Source organism: Sciurus vulgaris (genome assembly GCF_902686455.1).
Source record: "Sciurus vulgaris genome assembly, chromosome: 11".
Classification (NCBI taxonomy): domain Eukaryota; kingdom Metazoa; phylum Chordata; class Mammalia; order Rodentia; family Sciuridae; genus Sciurus; species Sciurus vulgaris.
This window is the reverse complement of record NC_136472.1, coordinates 56,551,056-56,570,019: the sequence shown is the minus strand read 5'-3', so window position 1 is coordinate 56,570,019 and position 18,964 is coordinate 56,551,056. Positions and strand designations below refer to the sequence as shown.

At 39.4% G+C, this 18,964-nt stretch overlaps 1 protein-coding gene across 47 annotated transcripts in view; it reads right to left on the bottom strand.

Moving 5' to 3' along the window:
- Positions 1-1,207: 1,207 nt before the first annotated feature.
- Positions 1,208-18,964, bottom strand: part of SOX6 (SRY-box transcription factor 6) — a 551,842-nt gene continuing 534,085 nt past the window's right edge. For all 47 annotated transcript variants that reach the window (XM_079103752.1, XM_079103737.1, XM_079103729.1 and 44 more), the window contains 2 exons: positions 17,968-18,184; positions 1,208-7,882 (listed from right to left, as the gene is read on the bottom strand). In XM_079103752.1, the coding sequence (XP_078959878.1) occupies positions 7,579-7,882; positions 17,968-18,184 (521 nt within the window). In that variant the 3' untranslated portion in view covers positions 1,208-7,578. The remainder of the gene's footprint in view (positions 7,883-17,967; positions 18,185-18,964) is intronic.

The window sequence follows — 18,964 nt, the reverse complement described above, 5'->3', positions numbered from 1 at the left end:
CCAAGAACTTAGGCAGGCCCTTCTCTTGGCTCAGTTGGTGACCCATGCTCCCTTCTGGCTTAGACATTCTCCGGGCTGAGGAGCCAGGCCTGCAGCCACATGTTTTAATTCTGCCATTTCATTTCATACCCCTAATACCCTAATAGGTAGGGATTACAATCCCATTTTACAGAGGGGAAAACTCTGGCTCAGAGGAGTTACTCAGGGAAGGTCACACAACTGGCAAGTGGCTGAGCCAGGCCTCCGTGACTCCTCAAGTCCACGTTGTTCTTAATCTAATACCCTAGGCTTTCTGAGGCTGTAAAAAAAAAAAAAAAAAAAAAAACACCCACAGGGCAGGAAGGAGGAACCTGGGATGCCAGGTTTTCAGAACTTTAAGCAGCTTGTATTGGTCTTACAATTTGCCTCGAATAAAGAATGTTTCACAAATCCTTTTCTATAATGAGGCGTTTTTCATAGGGAATATCAAAAGAAGCAGCAGCAGTGCCTCCCCTGTCTCTTTCTCATGGCAGCTATGGGTCACTAATCTGGAGCATTCGCAGCATTTGAGTGGCTAGTTTCACAGGTTCCTTTCAGGATCCTGCCCATGCCAGTGTTGCCCTCAGACTTTCTAGGCACCAAGAAATAGCTTTGGGTACACTTAGAAGCCAAGTCACTAGAAACTGAGTTTTGCACCGGGTGCAATGAGATAGGAGCTTCCTTATATGAGGCAGAAGCAGTTTAAAGATGAGCCAAGCATCCCACCCATGGTGGAGGGAAGGATCCCGAGTGCAGCCCATCTGCTGTGGCTGCTGGGCTTGGAGCCAGGGTGAGGTGAGAGGCAGGTCCTGGAGATCCCATCAAATGAATCTTAGCTGGATGCTCTGAGCTTTTGAAACTTTTGCTCTCATGAAGAAGTCAGGAAAATAGGCAGTGACATTCTCTCTCATCTTCTCTTGACAAAAATCCACCTTGGATCCTATTGCTCCCATCTAAATCCACAAGCATTTCCTGCTGCACCAGCGTATGTTCTGAGATGAAAAAAGCAGGCAAGTCTTTCCAGGCCAAGGGGTTCAAGGTGTTGGGTGCTTTCTCCCTCCCACCAGGTAGGAGCCGTGGTGCAGAGATGGAGCTCTGTGGGCTCCAGTCACAGGTGGTGGCAAGCCTGGGGCCTGTTGGATCCAGAGGGGAACTGTTTTCAGGGCACAGATGAGGCTATACACAGAGGTCATAAAACAAAATTTATCTTTAATTGGTAAGTGTCAACAGCAGTACAAAAGATGGAGTGATGACAACTAGATTAGGGTAGAGAGGACAGTCTTGAGGTAAATGAGCATAAATAGGCAGTTCTTATAGACACTCCCCTGCGGGCCTAAGCCCATCATGGCATATACATTTATCACCCAAGGATGGCATGTCTGACAGATCAGGAAAGCACCTTGTGCAAAATGGAAAAAAAAAAAAAAAAAAAAAAGTAGCTAAGGTGCCAACATACACCAGGATAGACAAAGAGTGCATCTTTCAATTTTGTCTTTTCCCTTAATTATGAGGCAGAGGAGGGGAAGACTTGGAAAAGTACCACTGAAAGATTATTCAATGAGTTGAGTTTTATCTCACGTCAATACTGCACAACAAAATCCAAGAGGTTTGTGTATGCAACAAAGCTAAGAACTATGATCAATTCCTTTAAATTTAAAGACATTCTCTTTTTTCCCATTTCTTGAATCCTTAGCAAACTTTTTTTTTTTTTCAATATCAAGAGGAGAGTGTGAGAAAGATGTGATGGCAACCCTTAAGGTCATTTAAAAACTTTACACTGGACTGTACAAGATTTTTTTTTTTTTGATAAACTATTTACATTTTCAGACTTTCAAACATATTCAAAGCAGCAATAGACACTAGTTTTTATGGGTTTTTTTTTTTGTTGTTTTTTTTGTTTCTTCTAATTGCCCAAATAGTTACCAGCCATGGGCCAAGTAGGTACCTGTGTTATACATAGAATTTCTACAAAGAAAATCTGCAGTTAAAATTTGCTCCAGGGTGTATTAGATGCCCCTAGAGTCTCAAGGGTCACACCCACAGTGTTGCTATAGGAACCAAAGCACAGTACCTTGACAACAGAATTACAGTTGTCCCAACAGCCCTACACAAACTTTACACTTTGAAACAGCAGCCAGCATGTCAGTCCAGCATGTCAGTGAATTGTGCTGATTAAATTAACATAGAATACAATCTCACAATATACATCACAAACAAATTACAATGTCAGGAAATAAAAGAGTTACAGTAAGATAAGTTATGTAGTAACAGCTTATAAGCTCGTCTAAGGTAATAAAAATTTTACATGGCAAATACAATAATGAATGAACATAAATGCTAAGCATTCTAATTTGCTACAAGCTGGAGAAGGGTACAATAAAGACTGCACTTTTAAAAAAGCAAAAACACACATGACAAAGGAAGACAAACGGAGAATGCACATGAGCAGATCTGCAATGTGCAGCATACAAAACAGGTAAATATTTGCACATTCCCCATACTCCAAGAGCACCAGCACTGAGGCCTCACTTTATGCTTGCGGTTCTTCAGGAATAAGAAACTACTGAGCAAGATATGTCACTGAGTTGCCTTCAAGTGTTCCTATTGCCACTGACACGGATTGGAAGAGTATCTGCAGGAAGCATTACCTTTCTGTTCCTATCCCACCCACCCCTCCCTCTGCCCCCAAGGTACCAGCATTCCAAATACTTGTCCATGAGTTTTTTGAAAGCAATCTCTCCCTAAAGGAAAAGATGAGATGGGGATGAAAGGGAAATAAATGTATTTGCATATCAATATTTTCAATGATTATCAGTAGGGGGAACGTTCGATAGCATGTGGCATCAGAAACAACATGATTGGCAGGAGTAACAGAAGTTGTTTATTGAGGAGAAAAACACATCGGGGGCAGGTGACTTGAGGAAATGATGCAAGTGCTTTTGTAGAAGGACAAATGAGGTCATATGATATTATTATATTTTGAGAAGTGAGCTTAAGTGCCAACTCAATCCTTGGATGAACGTGCATGACATCAGGCGAGGCTACGGCAACCATTTTTGTCACTTTCTCATTAAAAAGGAAGACCCAGTAATAACTTCAATACATTCCTCTAGCTGCATTCCTTTGCAGTTGTTGGCACTTGGTACAGGACTTCTTGAATGGTTTAAAACTGCGAAGTGATTCTTTTTCATTTCCCTAATAAGTTGGTACAGATCAGCTCTTTGCAAAATGAGTAAATCGAGAGCAGCAGCTCGGGCTGTGGTGTTCAAGTTCCAGGCTGCCTTCCTGCTGAGGGCAGATGGGCTTCCCCGAAACAATCCCTGCTTTCAGCCAGCCCCGTGCTCCTGGCCCAGGAGGGCGTGCTCCAAAGAAGCAGCCTGGCTTCATAAGGCAAAGAAAGCAGCCTTTAATATCAGCCCTAGAGAGATCACACCCTTTTTAAACACCCCAGGCTCCCATGGGGCTTATGTCCAAGGGAGGTCAAAATTTGACCAGCTCAATAGCACTGTGAGCCCACACCTGAATTTAGAACTTGGCCTGGGAGTCTGTGTCAGGACCCTGGCAAATCAAATCAGGTCCCAGGACAAGGCTGCAGAGTATCAAATACCAAATGAAGCAAACCGATGTGCTCCTGAAAGGCTGAGCTGGGTCCTCGTGAAAACAACAGAGCTTCCACACCTCCCTGCAAAGGACACTGCCTGGAATCTGCCGGCGAAGTAGAGAAATTGCCAGGCTGACTGTTCATGTCCGCAGATGAACTTTTCTTTCTCTCTCACTTCTTTCCTTCCATCCTTTCTTCCTTCCTTCTTATCCTTCCTATTCTATATGCCCCCCCCCCATTTTTTTAAGGAAAGGATTGTCTACCAGTGTCCCTATCACAAATGACAAAGAAAACCCTAATCCTGTACGTTTTTAAATTAAATGGAGCTAATTTTTACCTTTGATTTGAAGATACCTTCAAGTAGGGAGCACTGAAAAAAAGGTGACAACATTCTTTAACTGGCATGGTGGGACGTTATTCATGGCCAATCACAGAGGCAAATTTTTGCCTTTAAAATGTCATTATGCTTCTCACTATTAAATGGTCACAGAACTATCTTATAAGGTTTGTGTGGGTTCACAAAGCAAATTGACTCTCTCCTAGCTGTACTGGAAATTTATTATGTTCTATTCACCCACTCTCTTTAAGGAAAAAAGGGAAAAGTCTGAGTCTGTGGACAGCGGGCTGAAAACTGCGTAAGTACCCGAGTGTAGGGCTTTGCTGGCCCAGCTGCAGGATGAACGCTGCCCTCACTGTAGCTGATAATTCACTGTCCCCAGCAAGTACAGTGACTCGTCAACTTCTAGTTTGGACCAACACATATGGATAGAGAACAAAAAAGAAATACATAATTTATATCTCACTAAGTACTCATGAACCAAAAATAAATTCTATTTCTATGTTATATTTACACAATTAGAAAACTCTAAAATGAGATGGTAAAGTCATAAGAACTTTGTTTAAGCCCCACTGAAATACAATGAAGTGATCCCGATGATTGTCATTCTTAATTTCCATGGATATTTAGAGCCAAACTTGGCTAATAAATAGAATAAACTGAATATGCGCAGAATTTAGATGCAAATACAGCATTACTGTCTGAGCCAATGAAAGAGACGTTTACAATCAGATCATTCCTGAATAGCCTTTCATTTTTAAGAAAATGGCTAGAAGTTACTGCACCCAGTACTGAGGCAGAGCTGGAGCTAAAACAAAGTGTTCATACACACATGTATTTTGCATAAATAAATGAAATAACAAGACATAAAAATGACTCAAATCCGGCAACTGTGAGGCAAGCCCACACGAGTCGAAACAGATGACTTTTGTTCGTGTAGTTTTCGTACAACAGTTTCACATTAGTCAGAAGTGATAAAAAATACCATTTATATCCAGTGCTTATAACACTTACGAAACAACATCTGTGAGTGTGTGTGTTTTTTGTTTTTTTTTTTTTTTTCTTACTACAAGCAAAATCAAGTTTCAGTCCTAAAGAACAGTCCTTTGTTCTCCACCAGCCCAGAATATTATTTTGGCATGGTCATAAAAACAAACAAAATTAACCTACTATGCTAAATGTTCGCCTTTGTGCAAAATTAATTACATACAATACAATGCTAGCCATACAACACGCTACCTATGCAGCACAATAAAAAAGGAGTAAGAGCAAAAGCCAAAACCAAAGAGAAAGGGGAGAAAACATGAGAATGAACTGAGGAGGAGAGGTATATAATCAAAGAAATCAGTAAGACATAATAAATACTCATTTTTTTAAGAAAAATGACCTCCTCCTCATTTGAAATAAATGTACAAGAACAAAGTTCCAATCCCCAACCAATATTAAGAACAAAACATCCCTATAAGTACCTTAAACAGCTTATAGAGAGCACTCCCAGCTAATGACAGAGCCGGTGACATCTCGGCTCGACCTATTTATTGCTATTAGGTATGGCCTGGAGCACTCTTTAAATAAATATGAAGGTATACTATTTTCTTCCAAGTGACAAAATGGCTCAAGAAATCTGATGGGGCCATTCCTATGTCTGGATGATCAGATTCTGGGTTGTCCCATGAGGCAAACTGTCCCATTCACTGACTGTCCAACTGAACCACACTGGGAGAGACTCCCAACAGGCAACAGGCCTTGGGTTCAGAAAGGTCTGAATGGCGTAGCAGAGCTCCCTGTAGTTAGGAGATGGGGAATGAAACCTCACCGCCTCCTAGTCCAGCAGCACATCTCCAGAGCACTCCTTGAGTGACAAGTGCAGTTCATTTTGTCATCTTAGATACAGGGAGTCAGCCAGAGGTCTGCTGTCCCATGAGCTATCTGTTCCCCAGAATTGACAGTAGGAACATGCCATATAGGGAATGTATTCCCCCCCCCTTCTCCTTCCCTATGGTTTTCTTTCGTTCTCTGAATGTTCCATGACTATTTGCCTCTGTCTTTGCTTTGAGAATATCATCTGGCTTCTTTCATCCTGGAACTTGCAAAGAACTCCCTGGATGTGCCAGCTAGGCAACCTGGTGTAAGGGTGCCAGCCCATGACAGTGGCATGTAGACTGTACATGGCCCACAAGCCTTGGGCTTCAGGTCTGGCTGCAGAATTCTGCTGCCTTCCCGCCTGGCAGCCACCATTGTTGACCGTTGCTGCTGAACAAATTTCAGAGGAAATGCCACCAATGCAGATCCTACCACTTGTTGCAAACTGAATCGGGGGAAACTCTGGCAAAAAACTTGAGGTCACAGTGAACCTCAGGGGCATACCTGTTTTAAGTGTAAGACTGTACACCTAGACCCATATAACACAGCCCTGTAGCCAGATATACACTCATCTTTAAAAACAATAATATAGGTATTTGATAGTATCTTGTTTCAGAAATGCTTCCAGATGCTCTGGGGACATAAAATCTCTATGTACATCTTTTGTATCTAGCAGGAGAAGGAGGTGAAAAGGGCTGAAAAGTTCTTCAGGGAAGGAGGGTGAAAAACAAGAATTATTAAATTAATGCCACCAACAAAAATTTTTTTAAATAAATAGTAAGTGGACCCTTGACATTCTGGAATGAATAAATTATTTAAGAGAAAACGTGTTAAGACTGAATGTCAGGGTTAAAGGCAAAGGGATAATGGATGTAGTGAGAGGTGGTCTCGGGCAGAGAAGACCACCAGGTCGGTATCTGGTGTGGTGATGGCTCTGGTGTGTATATGTCATACCACGTCACGCACTGATGGCACGTCAAGAGGCAAACACAATTGGGTACATGCACTGTGGCAACCTTGTTCATTCCTTACAATATCTTGTCTCCAGATTCCTGAGTACTTTACCATTTTCTGGAAAAAAAAAAGAAAGTGTGGTTTGCTATTTTATTTTAAGATGCCAAAGATTGTCTAAGACTTTGCAGTGTCTCCTTTAAGACTTTCAAAATATTAAGATTCAAAAGTTATGAAAAAGTTTGGCACATTCAAAGTTTAACTCTACACACGGAGAAATGGAATTCCGAGGCCTTCTGAATATGCTCTGCACGCAGCGGCACACGCTGTGGACTAGTCCTGTTTCACGATACGAAATCCTCAGTTGTTTTCTAAAGTAATTCAGAATAAAAACACATTCACAACCTGTAGGCCGGCACAGCATACCTGAGTGAGAATGTTTAACCCCATCTAAAACAGTAACTTAAACCTTTATCAACATCCAAAAGAAAAAAAAAAGTAAGACAAAAATATAAGACTTGTAAGACAGCTATGGGTTGAGATAAGTTTTCAAGTCCTGGTGTCTCATATTTAATATGTCTTCACCTAAATTAAAAAACAACAACAACAACAATAACAATAACGACAAAAAACTCAAGTTCATGAAAAATCAGGGAAAACTTAATCTGTCTCACACTTTACGAAACAATTAAGACCATTCTGCTGATGTAATTGTGGAGCCACAAATGCATGCGGGCTCTTTAAGAACTTTTTGTTGGGGGAGGGGGATGAAATGTCAGAGTATTTTAATTCAGCAAACAAAAACTCCTCAGTTGGCACTGACAGCCTCCGGGGCTTCGTTTTCACTGCTATAGTCTGATTTGGGGTCATCTTCATAGTCGTCATACATTTCCATTTCATCCTCTCCATTAATCATTTCGTTTCCAGCTAGGCTTCCGCCGTCTGTCTTCATACCATAAGTGCTCTGGATGACTGGGAGGCTGGGCTCTGGGCTGGCGGAGGTGCTAGAGCAGTCAGATGTCATCTGAGGTGACGGTGTGGTAGTTGCCATAGTAATAGCACCAGGATACACAACACCTGTTCCTGTGGTGATTGGAATCTGAGGCTGTTGCCTGTATAGATTCAAAAAATAAAATGAAATAGAGGGGAAATATCTCTATAAATATATCTATGAACGTTCCTCCATGTGACATTGGACTTTATTCCCCACACTTGTCCAAGGGGTGCCCTCTTTAATATCCTAAGCAAGTGACAAAATGTGACAACTGTTCCTTGGAGGAGTCCTGGCACTCTCCCTGATGCTATGGTTGGGGGTTAAATTAGCATAATAGAGCAATTTACTGATGGTTTTGCAACATAAAGCAGAACTCTTTTATGCTGGCAAATATGGCAAGGCCTGGCTAACACGTGACATTAAGAACAGGTGCTATAGTTAATACCACCAAGTGACATGTGAGATCATTTTTTAAAGAACCCCAAGAGCATTTTTTAATAGACCAGTGGCATGAAACATATTATAATGACACTATTAAGTAGATTGGTGTCTTCTTCATCAAGATGTGAAAGAACCTATTACGTCCCAAAGAATCAGATTTAGCAAAGCATTTATTTGGTATCCATGCAAATGTCTACTTATTTGGGCAGGAGCCTTGTGGAAGAATCATCTTGGATGTCTTAGCCTGAGTCCTAGGCTGGAACTGGGGCTGGAGGAGTCAGGAGTAGAGAGTGGTGAGCTCTGCAACCTAACTGAATAACAGCCACCAGACATGAAGCCTCATCTTAGATCCCAGCAGGGGCCAAGGCCTGTTATATATAAGATCACTTCTTCATAATGTGACCCTAGTTTACATAAACTTAGCACACTTTTTGTGAAGGTCAGTCTGCCTCTGTAAGGACACATGGTTACTCTGTCTCTTAATTTCACTTAAGCACTATAACTGAAACACAAGAATTAAAGATCTACTTAACTTAGAGACTATACCTAAAATAATATTTTCAAAGATGTAATATTCACCAAGTTGTCCTCAGTCTTTAGGGACAGTAAATCACAGCTGAAATTCATTTCAAAACATCATTGTAGGGCTGGGGAGATAGCTCAGTTGGTAGAGTGCTTGTGTTGCGAACACAAGTCCCTGAGTTCAATCCCCAGCACCACAAAAAAAAAAAAAAAAAGTCATTGTAACTACCCTTTTGAGTCTTGTTTTTCATGTATTGTAAAAGTTGGGGTCATGGAAGTTTTGAAAGACTCTTCCACCATTTTGTGCTCCTGGCTTCAGACCAGTTATCACTTGGACAATTCTTATTGACCCTGTACACTATCACTGAAACTCTGTCCACCTCATTCTCCCAGGAAGATACCTGAATCGAGGAGGAAAATCTGTTGTTACCAGCTACTCTGGCATGTCCAGGAGGATCATACTTTCCTCACAGAGGCCAGCTGCCCTCCAGTCAAGGAGAAGGAGAAGGAATGGTGATGGCTTAGAGACACTGTCGATGTCTGTCCGTACTACCATTGAAAACATCCTCTGATTGCCATGGAACATAATTACAATTCCTTCACCTTTCACTAACATAACATGTAAAATACTGGGGTGGTGTGTGTGTGTGTGTGTGCGTGAGATTTCATTTAACTTACAATTGTCATTTTGCAAAGATAATAAAGCCTTGCTTCAGGTATTGTGTTCAATACCAGCAAAACCAGAATTTGAACCTATATTGTCAACTGATTTTTTGAATTCCATCATTTAGAGATTCAGTATACTAAGCTTGCTATATTTCATAAAAGTTTCTGACTTTTATAGAACCTATCAGCACCCAAGTGACACTAAGCACTGATATTGTTCCAATTTCTATAATTTCTGTAATCCACTTGTTGAGTTTGGTTGCATGAAAGAAGCAGATTACAGTGGAATCTAAATTTATAAATAGACACATCTTATAAAATACTGGGTTACCCTCTCTCATTGAATATAATTTTAAAAAGCAATATACATTTTGCTAAGTTTGGGTAAATTATCACAAATTAAATTTCATTCTAACCTGCCCAAATCAGTAAATGCCTCATTGAATTGGTAACTAAATTTTGATAAGTGCAATAGAAATTTTTTTACCTTAATCACATCATTGGTATAGAGTGAAAACTCACTGCAATATTAACCCATTTTACAGATTTTCCAATTTGGCAAGCTAATCTAAATTCTACAACTAACACAAACTATTAAATGGGACATTTTCTTTTCACAAAGGACATTTATTTTCACCAAGAACAGACTGTCATTTTTGAAGTACATTTATAAAAATATCTATATCTACATGTCTTCTAAATATATTTAACTTGAGTTCCTACTCTGTGTGGAGGGACTATATACATAGATGCTTTCATATTATCATGCTTAGTCCTTATAATAAACCACAGGCTATCATTTTCCCTCTTTTACAGATGAAGTGACCAGTTGAGGTTCAGAGGTTAAATTGGTTGTGCAAGGAATACAGATTCCACAGCCAGGAGTTGAATTCTTCCTTGTGTCACAAATTCTCTACTACATATCAAGACTAGGATGAGAAAGGCAAGCTCACACTGTCAGAAAAATTTGAATCAGAATCAAAATCTTCTAAGCTGGGCTTCACATATTTGACTATGTTTGGACATTAAGTTGGTAATGAAATGCTAAAAATAAACAAACAAGCAAATACAGCATCTGTACAACTTACTTTCTGGAGTGAGGCACATGAGTTTTTCAAAAGCCTACTTCAGGGTAGTGGAAAGAGAGGGCTGTTTTAAGCTCACAGCCAGTGCCAAAGTCTGAAATGGCAATAATCTGAACTCAGGGGCTACTCCATGGGTTATAAGAAATGATAGGCTCCCATAAGGGTCTCACATTGGCATACAACGGTTTTAGGTTGAATATGAATGCTACAGTGAGAACGTATCACTGTGAGAGATGGCTATGCCTCAAAAAGACCTTATAGGAAGGAGTGTATGTGGTATAGTACAAAGAGCTCAGGGTCCAGAGTCAGACTTGGGTTCAAATCCCAGTTATTGACTGTGTGAGCTTGGGCAGGCTAATTATCATCATGCACATTCCCTCTATTCATCTAAGTGTTAGAATGTTAGGATGCACTCACCTGACAGGCTGTGAAGGCGATTAGGTAAGAACATACAAGTAAAGCATTACACATATAGAATAAGTCCTCAATGATAATTTTCTTTTCTTTCCCCATTGGGAAGTTGGAGTAAACTACACAGAGAGCTTACTCTGGGTCTGGAAGGACACAGTGACAAGGTGATGGGCTGGACTATCCATGAGCCCTGGCCCTCAGGAGTCATTCAGGATCATTTGCAACAACAGATTGTACAACAATTCTCTGGGCTACTACCCAGGCTAGAGAGGGCTTCCTCTACTGCAGTGCATATAGGGAAGGGTATCCAAGGTGGAAAAGTGTCAGTATCTTCTGAGAAATTACTCTAAAAAGAAAAAGGTCCCCAAAGGCTAACATTTGGTACTGTGTAACACTATATCTAACCCAAACTCCCTCCTTTCCCCAGTTCCTGAAATCTCTCCATGTACCCTCTAGAATTCAATGTCACTGTCACACCTTATTCTCATGGTCACTTGACTCTCTTTAGGACACTGCTCCCCTTCAGCCCCCCTAAAAATTGCTGTTTGTTTTCTACACCTCTCATTCTAATGGACCTGGAGTGGGGTAGCTCCCTTCCTAGTGCCTCATTGTCTCTTCCAAACTACTTTTAATTCCTAAAAACTTCATCTTAGAATCTCATGTTACCAAACTATGCCTCACACTATACTCTTACCTCCTTCTTGCTGGTCATTCCCCCTCATTCCTCAAAGATGTTGACTTCTGACTCACAGTTGCTGGTCTCTAACATTATTACCCTTGCCATAATTCTTGATGGCTTCACAATCCAAGCAATGATCATTCCACTACTACCTCACTTTTGTGACCTCCCCTACACTATAACAAAGTTCCAAGTCTTCACAATGGCCAGCAAGTCTTCTCACATTTGTAATCCCTGTTATCTCTCTGACATCTACTATTCTTCCCACCTACTTGTTCTACTTTTCTCCTGTCATTCTGGCCTCTTATTTCATCTTGAACCAGTCAGGAACAGTCTTGCCTCAAGACCTATGCATTGCTGTTTTCTCTGCCCACTTATTCCTCCAGATGTATGCAGAGCTTGCTCTCTCACCTGCTTGGGTCTTTGTTCAAACCTTCTTGGCGAGGTTTCATCCTATTTAAGAGTACACCCATCCTCTGAAAATCCCTGCTTCTTTCCCAGTATACTTTTTTAAAGGCACTTATTATTATTTTATATTTATTTATTTCTCTATTGATTGATTGTCTGACTTCCACCACTAGAATGTAAGCTTCATCTGCACAGAAATTTTCACTGACATGGCTCCAGAGACTACACAATGCCTAAAATATAAGGCGGCACCCAATGTTGAATACATGGACTGAATGAATGAACGAATGAATGAACCAAACTAGTGAATGAGAGGAAAACAAATGAAAAGTGTAGGTAGCCTAATCTAAAGAAAATAGTGAAACTAGATGTATGGGAAAGAAGGTTTGGGAGAAAGATATCTTTAGAGGCTTGAATCATTGTCCTCATTAATAAGGGAAAGATTTGTTCTAAGAGAGACCAAAGAAGAGAACTAGAACCTGCCTACAAAGTAACAGAGAGGTAGAACATAGCTCAGTTAAGGGAAAAGACCTTTCTGGCAATAGGATGTTTCACAAAGGAACAGCTCCCATGAAAGGCGAGAAGTGCTGCCCCTGGAGGAGCCTGGGCCAAGATGTAGAGAGGACTCACATGGTGGCTGGCCACATGAAGTACATGACACCTGAAGTTAAACTGGTTCTGTGAATGTGAAACCATAAGCTAACTGTCATGGTGATCTTGTTGTCTTGTTGTCATTATCAGCTAAAGAGAGACTAAAAAAATTAAGCAAGTAGAGCTGGTGGAATTTGAAGAAGTCTGACTTTTAAGGACTTCCAAAATATTGCTCACCCCTGACTATCTTTCATTTTCTTTACTGGCAGGGAAAATTCCTAGACTGATCTCCTTTTTTTATTATTGAACATCCCCATTCTTATCCCCATGTATTCATGTTTTCTTTATCCTAAAACAGGAATCTACTTTCTACCTTCTTGATCTGCCCAAACCTCAAGTCCCTTCCTCAAAGATACCCTACGATTTGTTGGTCCTAATGCATAGTAATCTCTTTTCCTCCGAGCTTTGTTTGCTCAATCTATGACATCAAGATTAGCATGTCATTATGTGTTATATGTATATGCCACATGGTCTCTGTGTGTGTGCATAACAATTATTTGCTAATTTATTCATGTTTGTGTCTAGCTTCTACAACTATAGCATTTGCTGAAAGTTCATGTGTATAGAATCATTATTAAGTTAGTGCTATATTAAGTTAGTGCAATGCTGGGTACTTAGCTAGTTTCAAATATTCCTTACCAATTGACTGGCTAATCAATGAACAAAATGAAAAATCTAGCCAGCAGGCTCAAGTTTTGTCTATTAGGAATTACTTTCTAAAAAGCACTTTTCCTTCCTTTACAGATCAATTTCTAAGTCAAAATTCAAACACTGCAGATTTCACAAATAGGAGTAGCTGGGAGGTATTGGACTTTACAAATAATGAATGTGCACATCAAAACAAACATTATAGATGTTTATAGAAGTGTATATATGCAGCTGATAGGAACAGAGGTGGCCAAGAACCCTCCCTCCCAGGGCAAGTAAAGAGTATAAGCTTGCCCTGTCAGAGCTCAGCATTGCTGCATGGTTTCCAAATCACAAGAATGTTTCTAGAATATGGTCTAGCTTTGCCACTTGTAAAGGACTACATGTTTAAGTTGGCAAAGTCCCATTGTTTGCTGACTCTTCAGATCCTTCCAGAGTCTATAAATGGAGACAATAAAGTTTGTTTCATGAGAAGATAAAGCTATATGCTTTATATCTCTGTAGTTGATGTTACATAAAGGAATGGAAATAATATCAATCTTTATAGTTTATGTATTGGAGGTTCTAAAAGAGTTTCTTCACAAGAGGACCATATTGAAAGTAGTAAGGCTAGTCTATGTAATTCAACTGTATTTGTAAGTAGTTTACAGCCTTGATTTAACCCCATTAGGATTAAGATCAAAGTGGCAAATGTTCAAATCACTTATAGCATAAAGTAGTAGACAAATAATTCTAATACAGCAATCAAATATTCACCTGAGCACATAGCATTATTTTTCTTGAATAATAATATTTATTCTAATTTTGGGATCATTGTGTGCCAGATAATTTTCTAAGTACTTTCCTATATTAAGTTATTCAACCTTTAGAAGGGACTTACATTGTTGTTCTTAATGTTATTCTCATTCTACATATAAGGTGCAGAGAGTTTAAATAAGTTTCCCAAAGGTAAGTGGAAGGTTTAGAGGAATAAAGATTGATATGCATCAGTTCCTACAGTAAGGAAGAAACAAATCTCATATTTAAGCCAGAAGAGCCTGGCTCCAGAATTGATGCTTAACCACTACACTACATGGTCTCTAAACAATTTGTAGGCTCTAATTGAGAGGTATGTGTAATGATAAAAAGGACATATATTTCACATTCACATGTACCTGGTTTAAATCTCAGCCCTGCCATTTACTAGCTATGTGGTGTGGACTGAGACAAACTATTTCACATCTCTGAACTTGTGTTTCTCAACCTTATAATGGGGAAGCCATTGCCTATCTTGTAAATTGATGTAGTTGTAATCATCTGTATAATTCTCTCAGTACAGTATATAGCATACATTAAGTATTCATTAATTTACCATTATTATTGTTTAAAAATAGCCCCAAGCCAGGCATGGTGGCACATGCTTGTAATCCTAGTGGTTTGGGAGGCTGAAGCAGGAGTATCGCCAGTTCAAAGCAAGCAAGCCTCAGCAACAGGGAGGCGCTAAGCAACTCAGTGAGACCCTATCTCTAAATAAAATACAAAATAGGGCTGGGAAGTGGGAGGCCAAAACAATAAGCAAAACAACAAAAAAAAAAAAAAAAGGAAAAGGTAGCCCCAAAGTTAATATTTTGTAATATCTGCATAATTCTCTGTTAGTTTACAAGTAAATTACTAAATATGTTTCCAAATATAAGGAAGTACATTTGGTCATCATTCTTTAGGAAAAGATATCATTGTAGGTATAGGGATCTAAATGAATATCATCTCTACATTAATAGCACCCTTATCAAGATTCCTATCAAATTCTGATACTTAATCTGTCATCGAAGGGGTTAAATCCAAGGTAAGACCTAACTTTATTCCATATTATTGACAAATTCATTTCATAATAGCTAAGTAAGAAAAACCTAACTCATCAGCTACAGTTGTATAGTCAGTAAAATGCACAAAAATGTTGAGTAATATATAGTTTTATTGGTTTGAAAGTTATGCAAGTCTTTTCAAAATCAGCTATAAAAATTGATCTCACTCCCATTCCATCAAGAAGTCAATAGTAATCTTTGAATATTTTGTTTGTTTTTCTCCCTGCTTCTCTTGTCATAACCTTGCATCTACTGAAGATCAATTTTCAAAGATGAATCTCAGGAAGCTAATAATCTATCAAATAGAACTACTTAAAAGAAAATACAAATCCATAAATGGGAATAATACCTGGCTTTATGTAGCAAACATTACCAAAGTTGGGCAGAGGAAAATGCTCAGCATTGAAGATTAAAGAACAAGACATTCTGGTTATGGCCCCAATCCACAGTCTAAAACATCCTTCCATAATGGACTCTCCTATACTATCAGGAACAGCACCTCGGTCTCTAAATTTCAAATATTCTTTTATGCACCTTATTCTACAACTACAGTCCTCATTTTCTCCAGGTTCTAAGAGCTCTTGCTCAAAAGGTACAACTACACTCATGACTGTATTAGAGCAGGGATACAAGGCACATGTTTAGGAAACATGGTGAGGACAGTTCCTCAGAATCTCAGCATGGCAGAGGCCAAGACCTGGATTTGATCCTTTGAGCCCTCTCATCTTTCGGAGTCATAGGACTGCTCTAAAGCTCCACTCCTTTATCTGACTTAGAGGACCACATGGTTTGTATATCCAAACATCTAGCAAAGCAAAAGCAGTAAATAGTAAATGTTAGTAGTTGTTTAAGTTTTATACTTTAGAAGCACTGGTATGTGCTATTTTGATTCAAGGTTGTTTTAATGTACCCTTTACCCTTTAGTAAAGGGAACAAAGATAAATAATATTACTATAGTTCATGTTTTCAAATACATATCCAGAAACTAAATAGTGGGTTTGATAATTTTTTAGACAATGGTGAAAGAAAATCACTGTCACACTATCAGTGCTCAGGGGACATGACTGGGGAGAAGGGCAGGAATCACAGAAAATCTCAAATTTAAACTTCTGATTCTCTGCTCAAAAGAGAATACATAAGATATACACTAGCAGGGGGGTTAAAGAATATCTTTATCATACAGTCTTCAATTTGTATTTTACTACCCAGTACTATATTATCAAAGGGCACTATACTATGACTTGGTATTTTTCATAAATCATCCATCATGTGAATAGCCCAATTATATCACATTGTACTTTTTGTGTTAAATTTTAGCATGTCATTTATTAATAAATTAGAATCTTCAAGTAATAAAGTGGTGTAAGCAGTCTTTGTCCCTAAAAGATGCTGCAATAATATAGAGTAATGCATTGGTTATCTAGTGTGATATAAGATAAACTTTTACTGTAATAGTAAATACATATTAAATAAAAATGGTAATGCTAGAGGTTCATCTCTATGGGTATCGTATTAAGCACTATGTAAAGTACTTTTGAAAGTAGTGCCACATTGAATTCTCTCAACAATTGTACATAGGTGTTATGTACAACTAAGTGTTATTATTCATTTCCTTTCATATGTAAGAAAACAAGCTTAGAGAAGGTAAATGACCAGCACAAGCTGGTGACCTGGTCAGTATTTGACCTCCAAAGTCCAAGGCATAATCCTCCCTAAGACACTAATGTGTTGCAGACTAAGGGCCCAGATGACTTTCACTGGCTTGTTGGGTTTTGTGTTCTATTTACTATTTCAAATTAGCTTTACTCTTTAAACACATGCTTCTCAAACCAGCTCCCCCCCCCCCAAGTAGCTATCTTTTGAGCATTCTTACACAGAAATAACTCTTTACTTCCCCTTTAAGATATCTCTTTTTCCACTTTCAAGCGAAGCTGTCTTATTTCCATGCACAGCACAGCTCCCTGGTTCTCCTTCACCTTAACAGCAAATGCAGCTTTATTTTTGCTCACTCCATTTCTCTCCCTCCCTTCCCAAGTGTCTCCCCCTCCGATTCCAGTTGCTTCAGCTGGTGCCTCCAGAATGGTCCCCTGGTTTCCACCCCGCTGTGCTTCTAGGTCTGGGTGTGCTGGAATCTACAGGCATCTGCATCCCCACTTATCCTGACTACTGTGGTTAGGAGGGGCCTCTTTTGAATGCAGACAGCCAGTCAGCCAAGTCGAAATTTATACCAGAAATCTATTACCTAATTTTTAAACAAAATGACATGAAATCAGACTTGAAGATATCAAAAACATGTCTAGATTCTGATTTAAGCAAGAAAATCCACATTGTTACTGCTTCCACCGCAGAATAATTTACTACAACAGGAGTTCTGGATCTCATGCCAAAAATGAGGTCTTCTAACCAATGTCAAGGCCAATTATCTTGTGGTAGATCCCACAACAAAAGCAGAGTATTGTGATTAGAGTCAGAAGCACCACCCAGAGAAGCTGAGAAGCTTCTGGGGATTTCTCAAAGTTAGTTTTTATTTTTTTTTTTCTCCCTGTGTGTCTGTCTAAATAAACTACAAAAAACTCTGTGTGTGGGCATTGAATATCTTAGTGTGGAAGACAATGAAAGGGGCGATCAGTTGGGAGTGAGCTGTTACAGGTTTGTTCTGAACCGAGCAGGAGCCACGTTGCAAGGCTGCCCACTTGTGACACAGCAAAGATTCTCACAGTCAAAGCCCTCCAGCATGTCTCAACCTTCTCCCTTCCCTAATCTATTTCCCAAACATACTACCAGTAGCCATCCTGAGGTTTCTATTTTCCTACAAAGGAAAGCCCAGGTGGCCACATTCAGGAATACTTACCCCACCGTAAAGAACTGCCTCATCTCCTGTCTCCGGGACCTCATTAGTTGCTTATACTCCCCGATCCGGAGCTTTTTGCCATCAACAATGCAGGTGCGTTTGGGTCGGGGTTTGTATTTATAGTTTGGGTACTTCTCTAAGTGTATCTTGCTTAGCCGGGCCTGCTCTTCATAATAAGGTTGCTTCTCCTGGTTGGACATGGATTTCCAGCGAGATCCTAGACATAAAAATAGCCTTAATTACCCCAGTGGTCAAGGTAACATATTCTAGGAAAATACGACTAAGATATACCCCACCACTGCTTCACTCCCCTCTGCTCTGAGTAGCTCTTATTGCCACATACCACTGAACTTCCCAACCAAACTTTTAGATATAGAGCAAAACAACAATTTTGTACATAATACATTTATTGGATTTATTTCTCTCAGTGATCTAAGGCTGATGATACTATGTTATTTTAAAATCTATCTTTTCTGCTTAAAGATCATCTCCTACATCAAGGTCTTTCCTAGTCATCTACCTCTCTCTCTCTCTCTCTCTCTCTCTCTCTCTCTCTCTCTCTCTCTCTCTCTCTTTCTCTCTCTCTCTCTCTCAAAAGGGTTAAAAGCCTAAATTTTCTAAGCATACTTTTGAGAATGACAGGATTCTCAGGAAAAGCTTTCTGGGTCCCAGAAATTCAAACATCTCCCAAAACTCCAAGCATCTTTAGCAAAGCTGATCTTTGATAAGATTTCAGCAGATGTTGCTATCCCTCCATATATAAAAGTTTCCTGTGTCTCCCCTGGCCTAGGACAATTAAAAAAAAAAAAAAAAAAAAAACTAAAACTCTATTTCAGAAGTTATAGCTTTAGAACAGGAAGGTACCATTGGAATTACATATACCATTTTCAAGTACTATAAACACATCCACTCAAAGTTGCAAGAATAAAAGTACAAAATTTTTAATATGGTTTATACAGGAAGAAGGAGAAGCATTCACTTCTCTAATATTGTTTAT